The sequence below is a fragment of the Seriola aureovittata genome, chromosome 14, assembly GCF_021018895.1.
Source record: "Seriola aureovittata isolate HTS-2021-v1 ecotype China chromosome 14, ASM2101889v1, whole genome shotgun sequence".
Taxonomy (NCBI): Eukaryota; Metazoa; Chordata; class Actinopteri; order Carangiformes; family Carangidae; genus Seriola; species Seriola aureovittata.
The window spans coordinates 17,178,423-17,202,209 of NC_079377.1; the positions used below are offsets into that span (position 1 = coordinate 17,178,423).

At 41.1% G+C, this 23,787-nt stretch overlaps 3 protein-coding genes across 7 annotated transcripts in view; 1 reads left to right on the forward strand and 2 right to left on the reverse strand.

The window, feature by feature from the left end:
• The window catches only part of fmn2a (formin 2a), a 35,672-nt gene extending 24,348 nt beyond the window's left edge, over positions 1-11,324 (forward strand). The window contains exons 11-17 of the mRNA XM_056394723.1: positions 460-519; positions 1,188-1,308; positions 3,462-3,554; positions 7,732-7,783; positions 8,747-8,896; positions 9,954-10,035; positions 10,300-11,324. Of these exons, the coding sequence (XP_056250698.1) occupies positions 460-519; positions 1,188-1,308; positions 3,462-3,554; positions 7,732-7,783; positions 8,747-8,896; positions 9,954-10,035; positions 10,300-10,326 (585 nt within the window). The 3' untranslated portion in view covers positions 10,327-11,324. The remainder of the gene's footprint in view (positions 1-459; positions 520-1,187; positions 1,309-3,461; positions 3,555-7,731; positions 7,784-8,746; positions 8,897-9,953; positions 10,036-10,299) is intronic.
• A 78-nt stretch (positions 11,325-11,402) lies between these two features.
• LOC130181007 (gremlin-2-like) lies at positions 11,403-19,285 on the reverse strand. Its single transcript, XM_056394732.1, has 2 exons — positions 18,152-19,285; positions 11,403-12,872 (listed from the first exon to the last, which is right to left on the reverse strand). The coding sequence occupies exon 2, from the start codon at positions 12,869-12,871 to the stop codon at positions 12,293-12,295; it is 579 nt and encodes a 192-aa protein (XP_056250707.1). The 5' UTR covers position 12,872; positions 18,152-19,285; the 3' UTR covers positions 11,403-12,292.
• Positions 19,286-19,433: 148 nt separating this feature from the next.
• LOC130181006 (regulator of G-protein signaling 7) overlaps positions 19,434-23,787 on the reverse strand; it is a 51,914-nt gene continuing 47,560 nt past the window's right edge. For 4 of the 5 annotated variants that reach the window (XM_056394726.1, XM_056394727.1, XM_056394731.1 and 1 more), the window contains 4 exons: positions 22,058-22,244; positions 21,670-21,759; positions 20,438-20,474; positions 19,434-20,280 (listed from right to left, as the gene is read on the reverse strand). In XM_056394726.1, the coding sequence (XP_056250701.1) occupies positions 20,454-20,474; positions 21,670-21,759; positions 22,058-22,244 (298 nt within the window). In that variant the 3' untranslated portion in view covers positions 19,434-20,280; positions 20,438-20,453. The remainder of the gene's footprint in view (positions 20,281-20,437; positions 20,475-21,669; positions 21,760-22,057; positions 22,245-23,787) is intronic. The other variant, XM_056394728.1, reaches the window with a different exon arrangement.

The window sequence follows — 23,787 nt, forward strand, 5'->3', positions numbered from 1 at the left end:
AGCTTTATTCTGCAGTAAAGCATTACACTAGAAAATAGGTGGTGAGTCCAGGAGCTAAAAGGGACCGTCATTGCTGCCAAACATGAGGACCATAGCTGTTCAGATTTAGTGGAGAGGCCATTCTGTTTACTGTTCTTATTCAATATCGCAACGGGCTCAGTGTACCCTTGGCACAGCCATATAAGGACAGAGTGGTTTGTGTTTTTGTGGTGGTGAACCGAGTAAGGTATCCATAAAGAACATCAAACTTTCCACCAACTCTGAGTTATGACAGCCAGCCCAGCACAGTTGTGTTTTGTTGTATTGCTCCACCAATGTCATGATTTATCCCCAACTTCTAAGACCGCTGTCCTTATTCTTGTTTGCCCCACACAAATTAAAACGTCCTGCTCCAAAATGATTAAATTAATAAATAAAGGGGTTTTGGTTTATTTATTTGGATCTTTTTCTTTCTTTCAGGATAACTCCAAGAGTCTTTTGTCCTACATTGTTGCTTACTATCTAAGGCACTTTGATGAGGTATGTTTTGGTTCCTGTTTATTTGAATCACTTTTCTGTTTTAGTCTGATTTGCTTAGAAATCCTTCCAGAGCTCTCTTTTCATCTCCTCTCTTGCCAGAGGATACCATGGCTTATCCTTTATCAAATTATTTATTTTCCCTTTCCTCGTTTACGGCAGAAACAAATCTCTCTCCTTCTCTGGCTCTCTCTTATAATTCTCTTTCTGTCTTTCACTCTTCATCTCCTTCTCTTGCTCTGCTTTGGTCTGGCTTCATTCAAACCTGCAGCCTGTTCATTGGCACAGCATCCAAAGGAGCACTAGTGTAAATAATTAGGTTCTCCAGATGAGATGAACTCAGTAGAGTGCTGCCTGCCAAAATCAACCTGCATGACATGACTCTAGCACTCATAATGGCCTTGTAGTAACTCTGATGGAGAGAATTGCAGTGTACTTTCTGCACCAAGCTTAATGGTCGTTATCTGCTGTAGTTTCAGCCATATCTTCTCTGGGATGTTTGGACTGCTAATAAGTGCATGTAGGTCTCTGGAGACATTTATTTCAATCTGGCCTGGTGTGTACAGTATATACTAGAGAGGCCCTCTCCCATTTGAGTAAGATTGTCTTTGACGTTGGTGTGTGTTTTTTTTGTTTTTTTTTGTGCATGAATGTATGTTGTGTTTTACCAGGATGCTGGCAGAGAAACGTGTGTCTACCCTCTGCCCGAGCCCCAGGACCTTTTCCAGGCCTCCCAGATGAAGTTTGAGGACTTTCAAAGAGATTTGCGCAAACTGAGGAAAGACCTCAATGGTATGGTCGTCAACTTACATTCCACAGCTTTCCTTCTGTTTGAGCACATCCAAAACCTTTAAACAGCATATTTACAACAAGCATATTAGGTACTAAATTGGCCACGCCATAACCAGCAAATTATGGCAGTGTCATATCGTGTTTAAAATACCATCACATGGCAGTTTATGGAGTAATAAATTATGTATTAATCCATGCACATATCTCCTAGTACAATGGAAAATAATTTCCCAAACCTGACCAGCTATGGTCATGTGTGGATCGTAGAGGCGGGTCAACAGAGAGATAGCATCTGTTTGTCGTACAGACGAGCTAACCAGAAGCAGATGTGACTTGTCAGATGTAGACTCCTGTTGGACCTGGCGTGCCTTTACTGTCCTCATGAAATAGAGATCAAAATATATCGGGGCAAGGTCAGGGAACTTCCACTACCTGCGCACACTGTTAAAGGTTCATCAGCTATTCACTGAACTGGAAGAGGCTCTCCTCGAGCTCTGAATCACCTCACTGACCCTGCAAGCCACAAATGTACAACACACAACAATGAGAATTTCAGAATATCCCTGCATCTCTCTTTTGCATGTTGTGCGTCATCACTTTGCCCTAGGTGTCCTAAGTATGAGTCATGGATGAACTGATGTAGTTAATGGCTGACTCTTTGACTCTTTAATTCATAAATTTTTTCCTTCATTCATTCATCAATCAGTTGTTTAATCAGTTCCCAATACATGTGGTGCATGAATTACATAACTTTCCATGATGCCCTTCCTACTAACCAGTGTTTATGTCATGAATAAATTATTGTTATTATTCACTAAAACTTTTTATCATCGCCACTAACCATCAACTTTGGGGGAAAAAAAAAAAAGATTTTTAGTGGGTTTCACAAGCCAAAGAGTTTGGAGACAGAATTTCCATTTAGCTATGATTACATTTATGTAATCTCGCACTTAAGTCAAAACACTATAAAATGAATCACATGGTGACAGTATTATCGCATGTAGGGACTTAATACATTGCATTTGGTATTTCACATATAACATATTAATTATCTAAAATTTGTAAAAATATAAATGAGGCACAAGAATGAATGTGCTGTGTTACTGCATATCAAGACCTCAGGATGAAAGTGTGGAAAGTGAATTATGCTTGACAAGCCAAACAGGTTGGTTGGATGAAAAAGAGTCCTAATGAATGAGGCAACTGGGAAATACTCTCTTTCATTACTCCGTCTCAAGTCACTCGGCACTCAGAACACTTTCCAAGGATTGAAGTGCCAACAGGTGGTAAAAAATGACTGTGTGTTTTTGTGCAAACATATATGTGCACTTGTGTAAGTATGTATGTGCGCTTGCAGCTCGATCGACAATTCCCCAAACCCGGTCTGTTCTTTATCATGTTTTATGTATCTTTGCTGCTAAACCAATCAGGTGCCTGATCCGTGTTGCCAAATATTGTTTTTCCTCTGCCATAATGGTTCTTTAGGCTGTTCATTATTTGCAATTCATAAAGATGGAGTTGCTCGCTGGGGAAATAGACTTGCGTCTGCTTCGACCCCAGTGACGGTGGCACATGCTGTCCGTGCATAAATACATCATCACATGCTGTACCTGCAGACCTCTTCATTACCTAGCAGAGCCAGCTGAGCGCTCTAACAGACATGGGCTTCGATGACAGTTCCCAGAGGGAGGTTCTGATAAGTAGGAGGCGCAGAAATGGCCTTGGCTGGCCTGAAGGACATCAGCAAGCAGCTCAGTGGAGAGAGCTCACTGTGTAACTTTTAGGTTGAGGCACCATATGGTCTATAAATTACCATTTGCCTAGTCCCGACCTTCCCGTTCCCTTAAGCGTCTCTCGGCCTCTCCACCTCTAAGGCCTTGAGCTGAGTTTGTGTATCCGTTATGTTTGCAGATAGAGCGTGACGATAAGTTTCTCTCGGGATCAGAGCGCAGGCCTTCCTGGTTCCTGCGGGTGCCTTGTTAGTCATTATGGGTCATTATGTCTTTGCCGACACATATTCAGCAGAAATTCAGCAGAGATTTATCACAGTGAGCTCAACCAGGGTGAAGTGTACTGTAGAGTTTGTAATTACAACACAATATTGCTCTATCGCTCTGATCATTTCTCATCATGATCATCTCTTGTTATTTCAGCATGCTCCACTGAGATGGGGAAAGTTTGCAAATTGTCCTCTGAAGAGAACCTGCAACCTTTTAAGGACAAGATGTACACATTTCTTAGCCAAGGTGAGTCTCTTTTGCAAATCAGCTGGAACAGATGATTAATAAGACTTTCAACAGTCTGATCAACGAGTGATATTCTTTTCATCTTGTCAACAAATCCCATGGAAATCCCATGCAACAATGAATTTGGCTTAGCCTAAGCTTGATATATCTTATTGCTCTCAGCCATGAGCTCCAGAACTAATGAAAACACATCAGCGAACCACAGTGTTGCTTTGCCACAATGTTAACTCGTGTCTCTATCACATCTTTTCTTCAACTGAAGTTAGCACGCTCACCAGCTAGCCCCGGCACAGGCCATATTATAACCTCTTGTCTATTGAAAGTATATGTTTGCAAGATTTATATGTTCAATAGAATAGGAAAGTATTGATAATCAGACTAATGCATTATTAGTCTTGGACTTTTCATCAGATTCTATAATAACAAAAAAATTAAGAGTATCAACGGCTTTATCCTTTTAAATATGATGAAACAGGTGATGGTCAGTCTGTGTGAACATATGGTTTGCTCATCTGTGTTGCCATCATGCAAGAGGTTAAAAAAGGCACCCTGTGCCTGTATACCCTTGGTATACCTAAGCTGAAAATTCCTCTGTGGTGTGAGAGCATGTGAAGCAGCTCATCAATCAGAATGATGTAGGTCTTCTATGTCTGCAGACACACTTCCAAATCTGTTTCATGCTGTTTTCTGGGTGATATACGCACACAAGGGTTCAGTCAGTGTTGTTTCCATAGGGACGTGTGTTTATTCCAGTGTGTATTGAATAACTCACGGCCATTGTTTCAAGTTTGCCTATCTGCTTTGACGGATTATGACTGCACTTGGTAGCTGGCTCGTTTATCTCGATCTCTACCTTATAAAAGAGTACATCTTGCTCTCCCTCAAAGGAAGATCCAGGATGGCCGAACGTGAACTTTTCATGAAGCCTAGCAAATTGACTGCAGGGAAGAGAGCTGGATGCCAGAGAGGCTGGAACAAAACTGACTTGTTCAGCACCTGACCCCTTTCACTTTGTACTTTTGACATTTGTTTGTCATATATTTGCCTGTATTTCTGCTGTTTAAATTTTTTCCTTGGCTCCTGTGTTTTTACAACATTAGTCTCCTTTGCCCGTCAAATAACGAGGTTTGTTCTTTTTCTTCTGTCAGAGGAATAACAGAGAGATAAGAAGCACCCTGTTTCCTGCTCGGCCTAATGCACTCCTATTAGGAAATCAAATCGAATCAAACCCTTCGCAGTATGATGTTTACTAAAAGGGCTATTAAAATGATGATGATGAATTTATTGTTAATGAGGAGCAACCTGGCTTCCACTGCACTTTATTCCAACAAGACCAAGAGCATACAGCCCTGTGAGGCTGTAGGCATACCAGTGCTTTGAGCTGAATGTGTATTTCAGCACGCTAACATGCTCACAATGACATGCATGTTAATGTTCACCACGTTCACCATCTTAGTTTAGTGTGTAGTTTAGCAGTAGCACTAAACACAAAGTACAGCTGAGGATGATGGGAATGTCATTAGTTTTGCAGGTGTTTGGTCATAAACTGGACGATGGCACTACCGTCATTGCCATCCTTTTGCTACCAACCATTGCTAGCATGGTTAATGGTCTGCTGTACACAACATTAGAGCAAAGACAGAAAACACATCTTCTATTCTAAAGGAGGCTAACAGCTTGTACTACATTTTTGTTCTAGATATTGTTACGGCAAAATCCACTGAAAATGTAGTTGTGTTTATCTGTCATGTCCACCAGATGTTAAACAGTCATGCTTTTATCTCCATAATCTGACATCTACAACAATATTGGGATATTGTGGTCCACTTCAAAGGTGTAAGACATAGTTTGTTATGCTTGTTTTTACATAACAAGCCAAATGCCGTTCTTTCTGTCGCATTGGCTTTGACCCTGACTACATTCACTTGACTGTGTCCAATCTTTCTGAAGGACCCAGCTCACAGGCCTCTCACCAACTGCTTTTGTATTCAAATGAGAGTATAATATATAGCATGTGTTCTTCCGCGGTAATGCTCACTGTCCATTTTAAAGGAAGTCTGCAGATGAAAGCATGTCTCCCATTTCCACATCTCCCCCTCTCTTTTCCTTTCTCTCTGTGTTTGAGAGAAATATGGGAGCTCTCTCTTTGATGCAAATGACGAGGTTTTTCCCTCTGAGAGCAGAATGTAAGCACCGTAACATGGACATGTGACTCAGAAGGCTCCAGACGGGATTCTTGGGGTTCCTCCACTGCGGCGGTGAAAAAAGAACAACAGCCAAATGTCTTATTTTTGTTATTTCTGTAATTTCTAAAAAGCCTGGGGTTAAACTGTTTCTGGCTCCACAGTTTAAACCGCTTTTGTTTATTTTCTGACCATGAAACTAACCACAGAATAACAGTGGGAGCGGACTTGTTGGAGCTCGGCTGTTTGGTCTAGCTCGATTTTCCCCGCTCGCTTCACAAATTCTCATGCATGCAGGCCTTTGATGGAGTCACTGTGACTTGCAAGAGAGCACTGGCCATGTGATAATCTGTTTCTGATGGACATAGAGATTAGGAGGACTGCTGTCAAACTCACCTCCCTTTTCTACCAACTACTACTCTGCCGCCTAGGACGTCACGTCATCTACGCCGATGTGGTTAAGCATCCGACTTTTAATCGTTTTCATGTTTATGTGCGCCACAATTTGGCAGAATCGCATATTAAATAGACATGTTGATCTTTATCATGTTGAACCACATGATGATGTTGTTGCAATAACAATCCTTAAATAATCCTGAAATATTTCACTGTTTATTTTGTTGTAAATACAATTTTTATCAGTTTATTCATCTCAACCCCCCCAATACCACATTGTCTTCATATAATCACAATAAGATAAGTAGATAAGAAAACAGTTAATCATGTTGAATTCACACTGCCTCATTCAGTGTCAGGGGAAGGTTTATCTAAGAGTGTCAGGGTTTATCTCCCTTGATTGATATTCAGTGTTTCTAGAAATAGCTTTTACATCACGACGGGATCTTCCTGTTCAGGGTTATAGTAAGTGGTAAGTAGGATCTTAAATTATCTTCACTCGAAGGATGGAACACAATCCTGATAGTAAGATGCTTTTAGCAAGCCCCATTCATATTATTTATCAATATGTCATCATTTATTTATGAGCCGTCAGCAGAGAGGGAGACACGACTGTGGGCTCCTGAGTGATTTAGCACTGTGGAATGGTAAAGCACAGTGCTGGTCTCAGCGGGTTTGTCTGGGATCTTCAGATGTGGCGCTGGTCGTAACTACACATAGCAACCAGATATTCCCAAGATTTGTGCCAGGAAAGATTCCCTGTCCCAGCTTCTGTCATATCTGCCTTGGAAAGCCGTGAGGAGGCCGTAGTTCTTCTCTGGTCATTTGACAGTTTAAGGCAAAAGCAGCTACAGATTATTGACCTTCAGGGGACAGAGAAGCTGTGAGGGAAAATGTATTGTCTAACCTTTTGTCAGTTGTCCAGCAGCACAGTGAAGATAAAGACCTGCAAAAAAACAGAGCTGGTTTGACTCTACCAAAGCTTTTTTTATATAAATATATATATATATTTGAAAATGGGCTGAAAAATCTGCTCCTAAATCTGAAATTTGATAAGTGGTAACTTGCGGCATTCTCCTGACTGAGGCTGTCACGTTTCACTGCCCTTCTCTTATATCATAATTTATAACGCAGTCAAAATGATCCTGATGGCCCACTGAGATAAGTGTTGCGGCCTGCTGGAAATATCTCCTAATGTGTACCATGGTGTCCAACTCCCCGTTTTGTTACCCTCTCGCTGTCTCTCTTTTACTCTCACGCCTCTGGCACACAAACATGCACACACACACACACACACACACAGACACACACAGTCATCTGTCTCCATTCGAAGTAACCCCGCACAAAGAAGCACTTGTCCTGAAGTCTGCACTGCTCATTTGTCAGTTGTGCAACAGTGGACAATCCAACACTTAATAACCTGGTGGCACAGCACTGACCTTGAAGATGACTGTTGGTTTAAGTAATGGTGACATGTGGAATCCTCCCGTATATACAAGTCACACTGTGGGTGAAAGATGTGTTTTCTGCAGGGAATGTTTTAATCATTTATTTACCAATACACACTGCTTTTTGTCCCTTCATTTACTTTCCTTTAGCTAAAACAGAACTGGAAACGCAGGAGAAGCAGCTGGAAGAGACCCAGAAGATGTAAGAACTTTCTCGATCTTTATCAGCATTTCCCTTATACATTTTCCTAAAGCGTCTTCACCTGCAATATAAATGCAGCTACTTCTGTTCCATTTCATGGGTGACATTTGCTCTTTTCTCAAGTGTCACAGCAGTGATCAGGCCTGAAGTTTTGAAGTGATAAATTCTCACTGCAGTAAAGAAATATAATCTAAGCTGCTTTGTCAATATTTAGGACTCCTGGTTCCTTCGGTTACATGGAAGGTGCAGGCCGTCATGCCAGGCCTTCAGTAGACGGGAGGCCCCCTGTGCGGTGTCTGTGTTGTTTATCTAAGCGGAGCGAGAGTAGACAGCCTTGGCTCCAGGCTTCTGTTACTGCTGGCTTGGAATGTGTTCCTATAGCACACTCCAAACAAAGAGACCCCAACCTGTCCACTGTATTGATCCACTGCAAATGGCCGCCACATTTAACACTTTTACACGTGTCATCCCCTGCCATGTGCACGATTTTTTTTTTTTGGGTGGATCTGTCTTTGTCCCGTTGCTGTGCACCTTTTTTTCTTTCGTATCACCTCACTCATGCTTACACTCATATGCAGTATGTGCTTGTTTCTATACACAAATATACATAGAGGTCTGTGCACACCAGGGACAGGAGTGACGAAGCTAAACACTCTCTATGAGATGGATAAGAGTTCTACTTAAGGGTTTAGAGTTAATCTGTCAGAGTGACTGTGCTGTTTTTGTGTCAGTAATGGCATTTTTTTTGGACGGTTGTCCTCTGAACTGCAGTCATCATTGATTTGTGTTTTTTATGCTACTCTACCACTAAATCTCTAAAAAAGCATATTATTCCAAGATTAACTTTCATATTTCGCATATTTGCGTAGCACTGCCAGGTTTCACAACAATTGGTGTAGGTTTCTGTAATCTCATGGTGTAATAGTTTGGCCTTGAAGTAATGTTTTTGTTCTCTGTCCTCAGCTTCTTGGAGTTGAGCGTGTCCTTCTCAGTTAAACCCAAGGCAGGAGAGAAAGAGGTCTCTCCCAACACTTTCTTCTCCATTTGGCATGAGTTTTCCACTGATTTCAAAGACCACTGGAAGAAGCAGAATAAACTGATGTTACAGGAACGGTGAGAATGTGATGCGGACACAAGTTTCCTGTTTCAGAATGTGACATTGTACTGATGCAGATACCTTCTTCTGACAGGACCTTGGACCTATTGTCCCGAAATCAAATGCTTTTAGTTATCAGGGTCTCTTCATTCTTTTTGTCTTTGTCTTTTGGAAGGGTACACCACTCTCTGACCTTTACAAATGTCATTACAGAAACACCAATGTTCCTACTTTTATAATTTTCCCCAAGCGCAAGTTCCCAAACCATTAATAATCTGCAGTACATCTCGTGTTCACTGAAGATCCTATCAGATTCATTTAAATTCATGAAGGGAAAAGAGGTTAAATGACCCAAATCTATGTCTTCACCCCAGTAATGAAAAAAACACATGCAGCATCCAGTTAGCTTCCAGTGGTTTGATGAATATAAAGATACTGTTGCATATGTCAACAAAAAAGCAAATTGGTCCATTATGCCAAATGAAGATTGAACTGTGATATGTATTTGTAAGAAAAGCAAAATGTAACAGCCTTTGCTTATACAGTAGGAAAGAATAAAAACAAATTTGAAAGCATTAACTCTTTGCCCTTTGCCATAGGCCGTCATCCCAACCCCTGTCTGCTGGTTTTCCTTTGAGACTCTAGTGGAACTATAGATATTAATCCTCACCTGCGCTGGACATGCTGGCACACACAATACCCATGTAATGGATGTCTGCAAAATGCATGTCAGTCAGTGTAAATTGCTGTTCTCACTCATTGCCAGCATGCTGATGATTTGTCTTTTTAAAGCACAAATGAGTACCGACACTGCTGGCTCGCTCCATGCAGTAGTAAACTAGAGTGAGTCACTTCAAAGTAGGAGGATTGGCCCTTTGACAAACCGAGATCGCTGCGTCCAAATACCACATGACCATAGTCTGGACGGTCCAGGCTGGGATTTTTGTGCTGTCTTTCATTTTTAAGGGTAAAAGAGTGAATTTCAGCAGTGAGTGAGTGTGTGTACATCCAATTATTTGCTCCTCTGTCTCCACAGGATGACTGATAGTTATGACTAATCTTTTTTTTTTTCAGGGTCAAAATGGCTGAGGACTGCTTCAAACAGGCCAGGGAGAAGGCTTCCTACAGTGTGAAACCCAAACATGCAACTGGAATAGTACGTCTTTGCACTTTTTTTTATCACAGTTGACTCTATGGTCTCATCTGTGCTTTTATTTGTTAATTCAGTTCCAGCGCTACCTGCCATCTTCTTTTTTCTTCCCTTTGTGCACATTATCTCCTCACCCAATAGACTCTGTTCCGTACAAACACTTGTCAGGGTGTAGGAGAAACAACACTCCTGGCTCCAGCAGCAACATATTGAGATAAGTGCCAGCACTGCCAGCTGTAAATAACTCAGACCTGTTATTTTATTCCACAGAAAGCAAAGCTGGGTCAGAAGATCTGAAGCAGAGAATGGAAAATGATCATCATCAAGCCTGTTGCACAAGCACTGTTTGTACAATCTGACACGACTCATCAGTCATTTTTAAAACATTTACTTATTTCCAGTATTTGTTTTCAATTGATTTAGAACTGTTTTTATTATGAGTTGGTTCAAAGTGGATATTATGGTAATGTTACATTCTCAGCCAGCTTTTGATAGCACTCGCATAATTAAATGAAATATTGCTACTAAAAGACGTCCTTAAGCTGAGATGATTAAATGTTGTTGAGTCATTTACCAGAAAATGAAATTTGTAGCAACACTATATCCAAGCTTTCTCTGTATTTTATAAGCCATATGTAGCCTATTTTCTTTTTTAGTGCAATTCCCAGGCCTTCTTTACTAGGAAGGCATGAACACTTCCTCTTTATATCTTCCTTAATTGTGAAAAGCCTAGAATTTTATAACCTTTGTATGCGGTAGGTAGGGATTGCCTGCCAGACAGAAAGTGCCTTATCGCACAGTGGAGTGGTCAGAGGAGTGCTGTAGTACAGAGCTTATTTTTTAAGACATATCATTTGTAATTAATTGTTACATGTAAAGAAGAAAAATCAGTTTTACACAGGCCGGAACATGACAGGTTTACTTTTCTTAATAGTTTCATCAAGTGTGTTTCAGAACCTTGTGATAATTTTACATTTGTTTTACATGGAGCACTTCCTCTATGGTGGTTTAATATGTTTGGGTTTTTTTCAGTCAAAAAGACCATGCATCCTTAAATGATGTGCTGTAATACAGACCTAATATTGTTTTATTGTCGACTTGCTCTGTGTTTGAAGCAAAATCCTATGCAGTTAGTTTTGCCTTTCCCACTATATGTGAGTGTGTGAAATCCCATTTGCTAATTGAGCAATAGGATTATGTGATGTGATGTTCATGTGCAATACCAACAGTATGTTTTGATTGAATACCCTTGACCATGAAAAAATATATTTATTGAATAAAAGAAATTACATTAATTTTTAATAGTAATTCTGTTTTTGCTGATTGTTTTCTGTGTATCACTTGTCCAACTCTCATGTGGTACAGAACTGCGTGTACTCTAAACACCGCTGTGATTTTGTATGAAATAGATTTAATATATTTTTCACAAACATACTTACACAAATACATAAAATATATATATACTGTATATATTGCATTGCACCCTCATTACACATGCTGCAGTATGTTTTTCTACTGGCTAGTATATTTGTGGCAAATGTACAGTATACAGCCAGGCTTATGTCCAAGCAGGTGGATGCCACTGGTCATTGCTGTGTCGCTTCATGTTTCTTGAAATCATGTCCTTGACATCAACTTGTGTATCATTTGGGACATCATATAAGTTAAGGAAAAGATACAGGATAACAGATACAATACTTCTAAACAGTCAGTTTTAAAAACAATGCTGGCAGACTGTAATTACTGTAGATCCACCTGCAGAAAAACATGTATTACAAAAAACTTTTTAATGGGGTCACAGGGAACAGTTTAGCTTCTAAAAGGCAATGCATTGTCAGCATGGTCTCTCCTGGAGTCCATAGTGTTTTGTGGGTTTAAAACTCAGGCACTTTCTCATCTCCTTTATCACAAAGGAATCTAGAAACAAATGTACAAAAAGCAGGTAGATATGAACTTTGTGAAATAACAGGAAAGAAAATTGGCTGCTTCATCATCAGTGTCTCTTGCATGGCCACTTGAATCAGTCTCTTAAAACAGCATCAGCTCGCCAATATGGCTCATAGTCTCTGATTAAATCAATGTTGGGCCTTAGTTTAATTAATGCCAGTTCCATGTTTCATGTCATTTTATTGTGGGACAAGCCATTATATGTAAAACATGATGCAGAGCAGTTCAACTTGAAGCCAGTCTTTGTTTGGCGAAGTTTGCGAATATCTGCCTTTGACAATTCTCAGATGTCATTTTCAATTTTAAAAGTCCTCCTTCACAGTTTCCCATGGCCGCTCACATCCACAGACATGCAGCGACACTGTTTGACCCTCTGCACCTTACGGTGTCTGAAAGGGGGCTGCAGGTCTGGGCAGTCTAGCTGCACTGTGAGCTGTGTGATGCGGTGTGGCCTGCAGAAGGAGCAGGACTGGAACGGCTCCTGGGCCTTGTTGTGGTTTTTCCTTCCAGATCCTGAGGCTTGGCCTCGATTCTGGCCCTGAGCTGAGCTGGGGCCCATATGGCGGGGGATATAGAAGGAGTTGCACTGGCCATAGCAAAAACGGTTGACCACAGTGCGGCTGCGGCAGCCCTCCTCGCTGATGGTCTGACGGAGGGGTTGGGTCTTGCACCAGTCCCTGCGAAGGTAGCGGCGCTCCGTCACCACCAAGGCTTCTCGGCTGGAGGATAGCACCTCTGGTTTTTGCTGCAATAGCCGATGGTGACGCTCTGATGACAGGTTCCCTTTGGTCTTGTATGGGGATGGGATGGATCCCTGGGGCCGAGGCTTTTTGGTCTCTGCAGTGATGCAGAGCACCCCAGCCAGTATGACTGGGATAGTTATTCTCCACAGCATTCTACAAAAAGAAAGAGACACATTACTAAGCATTACGTTCCCAAACAGAGGAAAACATCTGCTGTCGCATGAACAGAACACCGAGGCTGGTGTAACAATAATTCAAGCGGTATGTGATGATACACAACAGTCATACAATGGCTAATATGATATGAATATTGCCAAACAAGTTTGCAATTGTGTAAATGTGCATTCATGTTGAACCACCTTTGCAGTCTAGCCTTCTAGGCATCATTGAGGAAATGAATCCATCACCAGGGCCCCCATTTGTCAGCATCTCTGTGTCATTACTTCTATTTGCTTTCCTCTCGGCTACGCAACTCTTCCAAAAATAAACAAAGCTCTGCCATCAAAGGATACACTTAAACACCCATAACGAGAAGGGGAAGTTGATTTTATTGGTCCCGTCGCCGGGTAAAATAATTAGGGCTTTGCTTACTTTAGTCATGAACTATGCCGCAGATATGTAAACAGGCATTAGAGAGGCCCATCTGCATGTTATTAGGGGAAGAGTTGGGGAACTCTACAGCACCCTTTGGGAGTCCACTCTTCTACTCTTTGGTGATATACTATGGAGCAAATTGAACTGAGAATGACCTGTGGTGTCCATAATCGACATGTCTTCTGTATCATGCTAGCACCAAAGAGATCCAGAGAGATGATTTCTCCTCCATTTAGGATGGAGTATCCACCCGTGTGCATGCTGTCAGTATTTGTGCCAGCACATTTTTGACCATCACTCAAGCATCTTTTCAGCAGATGTTGCTCCTGACAAGCGTTGCATGACATCAAGTCAGAAATCCTGACAGAGAACCAAACGGCCTCAAGGCTATTGGCTGCTCCTATTCACAGACTCTTCTTTGCTGTGCAAATTTGTATGTTCCCTTTCTTCTCTTCCTGGACCTGCAACTCACTCTGACATGGAACAAATTACTTTATCATAATCCACTTTGTTTTTTGCCCCCTTTTTTCTGCCCTTGACCTTGGGGTCATGGCAGCTCTGTCCGAGCTGCATGAGCCCTCAAGTCTACATATCACTGTCCCGGCAGCACTTGCCCCTAAGCTAGACAGCAGCTGTTTGTCCATCAAGCTGAGATGTAGTATGAATTCTAACTAGACTTTTTCTAAAGGATATCAAGAGAAATGTTGGAGTTACATTGACGCAGAAGATCTACTTTCCTTTTTAATGCTTTCTAATGGAAATCTGATCCCTTCAATCTATTTTTTTTTTTTTTCTTCATTAAGAAATCAAACCTATGCAGGAAGGTGGATTTTGGATTTTGTCTACCATCTGCCAAGAAATCAGAACAATAGTCAAGTCTATTGTTGATATTTGGTGTTTTCCATGCGGATGTCCAGAAGACAAATGCATTCTGAATTTGAAATTCAATAAGAGGACCACAAGAGCATCTTCTCAGATATCTGCACCTCAGACATGTATGTACACATTTTTGCGTACACACACGAGCCAGTACACACACCCCCACACCCATCATACGGTTAGAATAACTAAACCAAAGACTCCCGCTGGGCTCTTCCACCACCTACTGCATCAGGGAGTCATGACCCCATTCCATCTTCCAGTGATCTACCTTCCATGTGCAACAAAGTCTCATTTGTCTTTAGTCTTATTCCTGCTGACTATGTATTTAAATACATAACCCCCCCCCCCCCCCCCCCACATGCTTCTGTGTGCAGGCAGGCTCTTGTTCTCTGTTCCCCTCCATCCATCGTTTAAAGAGGCGCCCTGTAACTTTGGAGAGCTACAGTCTGCAAAAGCCCCAGGGACTCTGGAGGGATGACCTGACCGACTGTGTACATAGGGCATGACGGATGGCCTATACAGTCAGCCGCCGCGCTACCTCTCCACTCCCAAACCCGGCCTAAGTATGATAGTGCCGACCCTGCCAAGCTATCTTCATCAATCTCTGCAGCAAGACAAATTGCGGTTTTGGGGTAGGGATTCAGGGGCTTTGGGGGGAGCGCTGAGGTGGATGGGTGGGTGGTTAGTGGTTGAGGTTATAGAAGATAGAAGGAAAGGGGGAGAAGATGGTGAGGTTTGGGACAGATGACCTACTGGGAAACAAAACCAGCCTCACTTGGGCTTCATGTGGAGAATATGCCCTCCTTCCATTAACTGTATATCTCTCCACAAGCTGTTTGCCTCTTTATTTCTCTCTCTCTCCTCATCTGTCTCTCTCTGTCACTCTATCTGTGTGTGTCTCCCTGACGCACAGCACTAATCATCACAGAGCCCCGCAGACGGAAGGAGACTGTGGTTTTGTGTGTTAATGCTGAGACAGAACTGAACCGGACCTTTCTGTCTGCTAAACACTAATATTGTCCACAAACACAGCTTTATGTTTTACCAGAACCACAAATACTTGGGGGATATGCTTCGCTGAACTGTGGCAGACCTTGGTTCCAAAATTCAGACCTATAATGAAATTACAAATACCAGAGAGACTGCTGAGCTAGACACAAGCCTTCCTGAAAACAGCTATTATCATCAGTGGGAACTTGTTATGTTTTGTTTTTCAGAATGGCATTATAATACCATGGTAATGTTTTCTGTCTGCACAACAATGGGTCTTTTCTTTTTTTTTTTTTTTTTCAAATCTCAAATTGAAATGAAAAACAAAATTGTCAAAGGAAAGCCTGACTGCTAAATATTTAATATTTCAGATATTCAGTTGTTAAATAATTGAAAAAAGAAGCGAGAAGTCCTGTCACGGCTTTGAAATTTGTTCACACAGATGTGCTTCCACAAAACCCTGTGAAACATCTTCCCAGCATGTCTTCAAAGGCAGGTTAAAACAAACAAAACCTGATGCCTCAATTATTGGTGCGTCAGAAAGTCTCATACACAGACTGGTAAGTGCAGTTAATTACAGTAGAACTGCATTTAATTCACCGTGCAGCTCAAACCTCAATCACACACGGGCAGCCGCATACACACACGCACGTATGCACACACCCATACGTGACCACACACATGCGAGCATACACACACACACACACAGGATATAGAGAGCGAGAGAAAGAGGGAAAGAGGTAAATGAAATGTTTTCACTTGGAGCCAATTACACAAAGAGGAACCATGTCATTATCTGCATTTGCGGATTGTATTTTCCCAAACTACGCTCGGCTGTTGGCTCATTAACAGTTGGGGAGTTGGTGGGGGCTCCTTTCGGGGGCTTTTCTGTGCAAATGTGTCTAATGCCAACATTGCCAGGAGGCTGCTTTAGGCAGTTTGGGCAGCCATTTGTCACCACAATCCATCTTGATAATGACTAGCAGCCCAGATATAATGCTTTCCAAGCTAAGTACTGGCAAGTATGTACGGCAACTCCTTCGCCTCGGCAACATAAAGTGCTTTAGTGGTGGATGAGGGGCAATTAGAGATGCTATGATAGTACAGCGTTTCTCATTCCAGATCAGGATGAGACTTCTTATGAAGCTGCAGTGATTAACGCCACCTTCCACTTACACTTAAAGTGGAGTTTATTTAATCCTTTAACATAGAGCTTTGTCATTTTGTTTCCCCTTAAGTAGCTTTAAGGTTGCTAAAATGGCCTTATTTCACACGCTCTGACAGTATCACATTTATACTCTGTATCAGCTTGTTCCAGTGCTTCACTGAAGCGATATGAGTTTTATGGATGAAACATCCGAGACCAAGACTCCATGTCTTTTATGGGTTTACCATTCAATCAAATAGAAATATTCTAGACGTCTTGAGCATCATTTGGTGTCTTTGGAAAGTTTAGGATCCCCACTAGAATTTAAAATAATGTGGGTTTGAACAATGTTTGGCTGCACAGCATGAGTTTGCAATGACTGGCGCAACGACAGGCCACAGCATGTTAAAGTGTTTAAAGTCGGCTTTTTTAAGCCATATTTCGCTCCCAAGCAAGGTGAATGTTCTGTTGGTTGAAAAAAAAAGTAATCACAGCAGGACAGACTGCAGCATTTCACTGCCATTTTAATCCGCTTTCCTGAGTGTTTTCTTAGTACTTGGTCGGGCGTATAAGCGTAAAACTTCACATCTTAAGAATGCTGTTAAGGTGTCTATCAAATACCAGTTTTACTATCTTTAGAAGCTTACTGTGCAGAGTTTTCTGTTGCTAAAGAAACTGTAATGTGTCTGTGCGCTAAATCCTCTTTGACATCAGAGCGGACTGTACAAGGTGGTGCAGTCACCGGAGCTGTAAGAAGGATCAGAAGGCAAACTCTCTACCATTCACCGCACGCATACTGTAGACACACACACACACAACACACACACACACACACACACACACAACACACACACACACACATATATGTGTTCACACACCATCTTGGATACACATCAACATACACATGACTACACACAAATACAGTAATGATACAAAAGTGAACACACACACACACACACACACAAACAAGGATCTACACCTGTACACATGAACAGAGAAAAAGAATAGTGATTATTTTGTACACACAGAATACATTTTCCTCATGTACATGAACATCATTATCTCTCATTCTCTCGTTTTTCACATTCACTGGAAAAACTAAACTGACTCTTAATCTCACTGAGACTCTCTGTACAACACGCTGTCATCACTCACTAATTCTCTCACTCACAACACTAATTCCCTGGAACCTCGAGCCACTAATTATAGTCATTTAGTAGACACTTTTATCCAAAATACCTCACCTTAAAGGCGTACATTTTTTATTATGGGTGGCCCCAGTGGAAATCAAACCATCAGTGCTGGCAGAAATACTAAGTAGCAGTTCAACTACTGCTGTTCGAGTGACATGGTTCTGCGCTTAGTCATTCACGGACTCACTGAGTCACTCGGTCTCACACTCACGTGGGATATCCCAAAGCAGCACTCACTGAGCTACACTTTTCTCAGTAACCCCAAATGACATATGCTACTTTCATAAATATATATATAATCACTGTTCCCTAACACACACTGCCAAGAATGTCCATCTTGAAAGCATTTTTCTTTGTATTTTGAAATCCTGTTGTTTAAAAGGAAAATTCAGCCAATGAAGTGAGGTAATTTATACTGTATGTCCACGTGTATCATCCTGCATCAACAACTTTCTTGAATGAAACATTAATTTGGAATTTGTAACATGCTCTTTGTTACGGTAGTTGACATTTCAAAACATCCCTAGAAAGTTGCTCTCAAGCTATAAAACTGTTGAACGGGTGTTTTTTTGATTAAGTGTTAAATAAGTGTTATCTCAGTCAAGCATAAAGTATGGTTTATGTACCTCTCACCACAGTGCGCAGCGGGACAGTAATGTGTTGAGGATGCAGTCAGGGATGGTTGTCCACCTTCAGTGGTCCTTGCGTCCGCTTCCAGGTTTCGGTTTCCATGGCAACATAATCTGTAGTATCCTCAGGCTTGTCCTTGCTCCGTTTTTTTTTTTTCCCCCGTTGCTAAAGATTCAAAGTCTTGGACACGATCAGTTTTCCATCTTCCTGGAAAATGTGTATCTCTGTCTCACTCCCTCTCTCTCTGTCTGACTCTCTCTTTCTCGTCTTCTTGTTTTCAGGTTAAAGAGAAAAGCTCCAGGTTTACGTCACAGTAAGCCCGTATCTTAGTGCTGTGGACACTGCCTGTAGTCTGTCTTTGAGAGTGTTCGACTCACTGTAAAGCCTGCCTCAGTTTGAATCCCCACCACCCCTTCCCTCCTCAAGACTGGGAGGGTTTTTCCTATTGGCCCTGGTCATTGTTAGAATCAAACCAAGCTTCACTTCTTTCATTTAAGTCTGTCTCTCCCTGTGTCTGTCTCTGTCTGCCTACTGATTTTTTTTTTTTATATATCTCTTTGTTGTAATGCCCACTCATCCATGATATTTCAAACCTATCAAACTGACAGCTTCTCCTTTATCCTCTTTTATTCTTTTCCTCTTCCCCTGTGTTTGACATTTGCATTTACATTTTCAGGAAGTGTAAGACATTTTGCCACCATGTATAGAAACAATAATCTGCTCCAAAAAAAACTAAATTATCCTCTTTCATTGACACTGTAACCACATCACATTACAAGCCATAACCCCGATCCATAAATCATTGCATGCATGTATCCAGACACACTAACAGCATGCTTTGAAAAATGCCACAACTTGCATTCCTTGATGCAACTGAGACAATAATGTTTGTCTGTTTTGTGGCTCTTGCTAAGCTGACCACTGGGCACAGAGACTGAAAACACTGAATGTCACTTCTGCCATCAAAGCACTGAGACATCAACAGACCCTGTAAAACCTCAGATGGGTACAGTCTGAACAATAACCCCTTCAACAGACCAGAGGATGATGACATTTTTGCATGACAAAACTTCATTTGTCTGCAAAGTACCGTGGTGCATTTTGCTGATCTGTGTTGACGAGGAGCCAGTTGAAGAGGCAGATCCCTGCTGTAGCAAATAATTTATCACCCTCTAGTGGTAGAAGGGAGAAGTGTGAAAGAATGAATGCTGCACTTAGTTATAGTGGCCTTTTGTGTGTCCAAGAAGTTAAAAAAAAAAAAAACACATTCAGACCAGGTCATAGTAACAGATAGAGGGCCAACTTTAATAATACAAGTAAGTAAAAGTGTCTTTAAATATGGTATAAAAATAAATGCAGGAGAGAATAACAAAGAATTATGTTCTACATAAGACAGGAGACAGCATTTTTGTAATTTTGAATGTGACTTTACAAGTGCAATGAAAACCATATGTGCTAATTATTGTAGTGCAATAAAATAATTCAAAGCAAAAATAAATGCACAATAAATAATCATAATCATAATAATAATCAGAATATATATATGTATATATATTGTATATTCATTCTGCACAACACTTCCCATAGCGTGACAAAGTATCTGTGACCTCAGATGTAAAGCGATGACATTGGTTAGATTTATCAGTTTAAGCTGTCATTTTATTTTTTTTTTCTATGTGTTTTTTTTTTTTCTCTCTGACATCATTTGTTTGAGCTGGAAGTGAGAGAGGGGGCTCTGATCCAGCAGTTACGATGGAAAGAACTGGAATACTGGATTCGATTTTTTTTTTCTTTTTTCCAATGGCATTTTTCATCTCGCCAGTCTGTCAGTGTCCTCACAAGTCCAGCAGTGCCTCCCTTCTGAGAATACTGGAAATATATCAGGTACTGTAAGAGGAGAGAGAAGAAGGAGCGTCCTCTCCATGGACATGCAACATCCGGTGGACAACAGACGAACAGACGGCCCGGCTCATCGCCCGGCTGAGCCTAGAGCGGATGGACAGACAATGATGATGAATAGATGAGATGGTCCCCCTCTCCATGTCCCAGAGAGAGAGATGGCATTGAATTTAGCATGATGGCACACGACTGGTCAGCCTCTTTGATGCTGTCGTTTTCCCCTGCACTGGGAGAAGAGAAAAGAGAGCGGAACAGACAGGTGGGGAAGTGAATACTTTTATTTAGTGGCTATCACAAGAGATCCACAGTGGTTGGCAGCATCACTAAGACTACAACAACCAAATTCCAATGTTCAGTATGTATCATTTTGTATTGGACATTACCTGGAAGCAACAGCCTTCAGAACAAGTTCTTACTTTTCTGTGGGGACAAAAAAAGGATAATTACGTGAAGGCGTTCTAGTGCTGTGCAGAGGATTACTCCGCCATCGTTACAAAGCCATTCAAAAAGGTAAAACTGCATCAAAAGAGACTAAATAGTGAAGAGTCACTTCCAGTGAACTGTATTCACATGCTATTTTGATGTGAGAAAGAAAACAAACATAACGTACACCTAGGAACTGACGTAGATTTGGCTGCTTCTTCCTGTTAAAATCCCTGCCAGTAAAAATAAAATCTTCCTTAGCCAGAATGACAAGCAGAGGAAGTGTAGGAGGCGTGAGACGGAGCAGGCTTTAAGCACATACATACACCTGTGTAATTCTGAATTATTCATCATGTTATGACACACTCCGTGTCTCTGCTATTCATAATGGTTTCTACAAGCCTGACAGGAGTCCCGATCAGCTATTCCATCACCCACACCTTTAGCAAGACTCTATTAATACCTTCTATTCACACTCTGCCCCTCGTTGGCATTGCTGACACGCAGGAGCCACTTTGTTTGACATGTTCTCTAGTTCGCACCTTTAACCGACTCTGTCACGTAAAAACCGCTGAAATTCATAGATTTTATATCCATTTCAGATACATTGCATGTTTGTAGGAAACATATACTTGAGCCTGCTTTAAGCGACAGTTGTGGTATTAACACAAACGACTGCATGTAATTTCAAGGCGTTGCTTGGAGTGTTAAATCTACTGGGGAAAACATCCAACTCTGCAGCTAAAGACAGACGAGCTTTTGTTCAGGAGTTAGCTGAGACCAAACGACAAGCTCAAAGGAACAGAGTCACAGCTCCATCGGGACACCGGTGTTGTTCTAAATCTGCCAACTGTTTGCGAACATTACGTAATAATGATCATATCTCAGGACTATTTTTCTGCCCCTTAATGGTCAAAAATGTCTGTATATAGTTAGTGAGCAGAATTACATCAGTGTTAAATTTCCACACTTGTTCAATATGTGAGTGGGTTTCTGGGAATGGGCTTAAAGTGTGATTTAACAGACTTTGAAAAGGCATGACTGCGGGCGCCAGGAGGGCAAGTTTCAGCATCACCAAGACTGGAGCTCCAGTGAATGTACACACAGCAACACAGGTTGTAAGCATGCACTGTCATCTGCATGTACTGAGATGCGTATGTATCCAGTGTTCTGAGTCAGGCTGTTTTTTTACCTTCTTCTTGGCCTGTAATAACTCCTGGTAGGCACTGGAACGGATGAAACGGCTGTAAGAATCACTCTTCATCAACTTGTAGATGTGTTCCTGTTTTAGAAACAAAGAATATGATAATGATGTATTAAATAATGTATTAAAGCATCAGACAAGTATCAGATTGTGCTGAATAGAAATTCCAGTGAGCACCAAAGCAGAGCTGTGATTCATGAATTGCCAGGAGAGAAGATGCTGCTGTTGTATGAAGGATGAAGTGTTTAGATCACGAGCAATGTTTCCAGACAAAAGTTGAACTTCTCTGCGTAAAACTGTATATAAACCTCTACAGAAAATAGCTATGAATGTGATTTAATGTATTTGTATCATTTGCTTTCGATCAATCAGTCACCTGTGCATCCTCAAAGGCGTAGCGTCCGGGATCTTTGACATTCTGAGTGGTTTTGGCGTAGCTCTTGGAGTCCACGTTGATGGCACTGGGCGCTCCGGGGGCCAGAAACTCCTGCCAGATCTCCTGAACCCGGGTTGGAACTTCTCTGATGGGACGTTTCTTTAGTTCCTGGACCGCTAGCCAGAACCTACGAACCAAAGTTAACAATAAGATAGTTGCATCTTAATATAGCAGCTCTGGACAACTTATTAAAAGTTTTCATGGCTGAGAAGAAACTAAATGTAACAGATCCACACTTATTAGACGAGTATTCATTTTTTTTAGTCAGAAGTCAAACTAATCCAGTGATGACAACTTTTTGTGGATCAGCCTTGAAGTCAGCTCAGTTCTGGGTTCCCTCAGCAGATTTTCAAGGGATATATGACATTAGGATTTAACATAATAAACACCATAAGTCTTCTGATATGCATACATACAAGTAATACGAATGAATGAATATATCATTTACAGTTGAGCTGTCTAAGATCAAAATGCATATTCTTAGGCCTAGATCTACTGCAGGCTTTATTTTCTACATAAATGACCCAAACTCTGTTAATAAAAGGCAACGGACCTAATGGTCAATATAAAAAGATCAGTCATGGCTCACTTAATAAAGGCTTATTGGAGGTGCTGGAGCTGAGATTCTGATTGGTGCAATATTAGGCCCTTAGTCGCTACAATACCTTTGAGGGTTTTTTTTTTTTTTAAACTTGCAAACTACAGTCTGTACAGCACACAGGGTACTATTAATAATTCAGTAACTAATTTTAGGCGCATCGCCTTTCCATTTTACACATTTTACATTTAAGAGTTTGTTCCATCGTCTTGTCATCACAGAGGAAAAAGACACATGGTAAGAAATGTGCAACAGTAACTGCAGCAAGAATAATTTCAATGCTTGCCTTACTTAAAGACACTTCAGCAGAGACGGACTATAAATAGTGGAGGGGCATAGAACCAAGCTTAATTAAAAAAAGTTAAGGTTTATAATTAAAATTAAATAGGTCCATGAATTGCAGCATGTTTTTTGTCAGCAATACATACATTCAGTTACAGGAGAGGGAAAACAATGCTCAACTTATTCAATTACATTCAATTAAAGTGGCCTTATAGAGAGTGCTGGGTAGAGACAACACAGACATCTACCATGAGAGGGAGCAAAGGAGCCATCCTGCACAGTCGTTACTCTGTTCATATTTAGCTGTTTGCATGCACCTTTAATACTCTGCAGTATTCCTGTTACCATGAATAAACAGATTAACATAATATTCCTGCCCACCTGTGTTATTCTAGCCACAGATGCTGTTGTGCATATTTTTTAAAAAAGCTACTGTCACCAGCTCTCTCTGCTAACATGAAACTTTATTATTGTAGGGTACTTCTTATATATAGGAAAAAACAATGACCCCATTAGTAAGAGTGATAGCTGCTAGCTTCCATGTTGTTGTTGACATGAAAGCATACCTTTAATTATGTGAGCATTTGTACTGCCAGTAAAAACCCGTTCAAGTGAGATAATATTGGTCATGTCTCTCATTATCAGAGAATTCATAGAACACTGGTGTTTATTTATTCCAGGAGAACCTTATGGCCATGTAAAGTGGGAGTCCTGCGATGCATATACTGTATGTTTCTGTGAGTGTTTCGCATAGTGTATGCAATCATCTCAATAGTATGTGTGTGTCGGG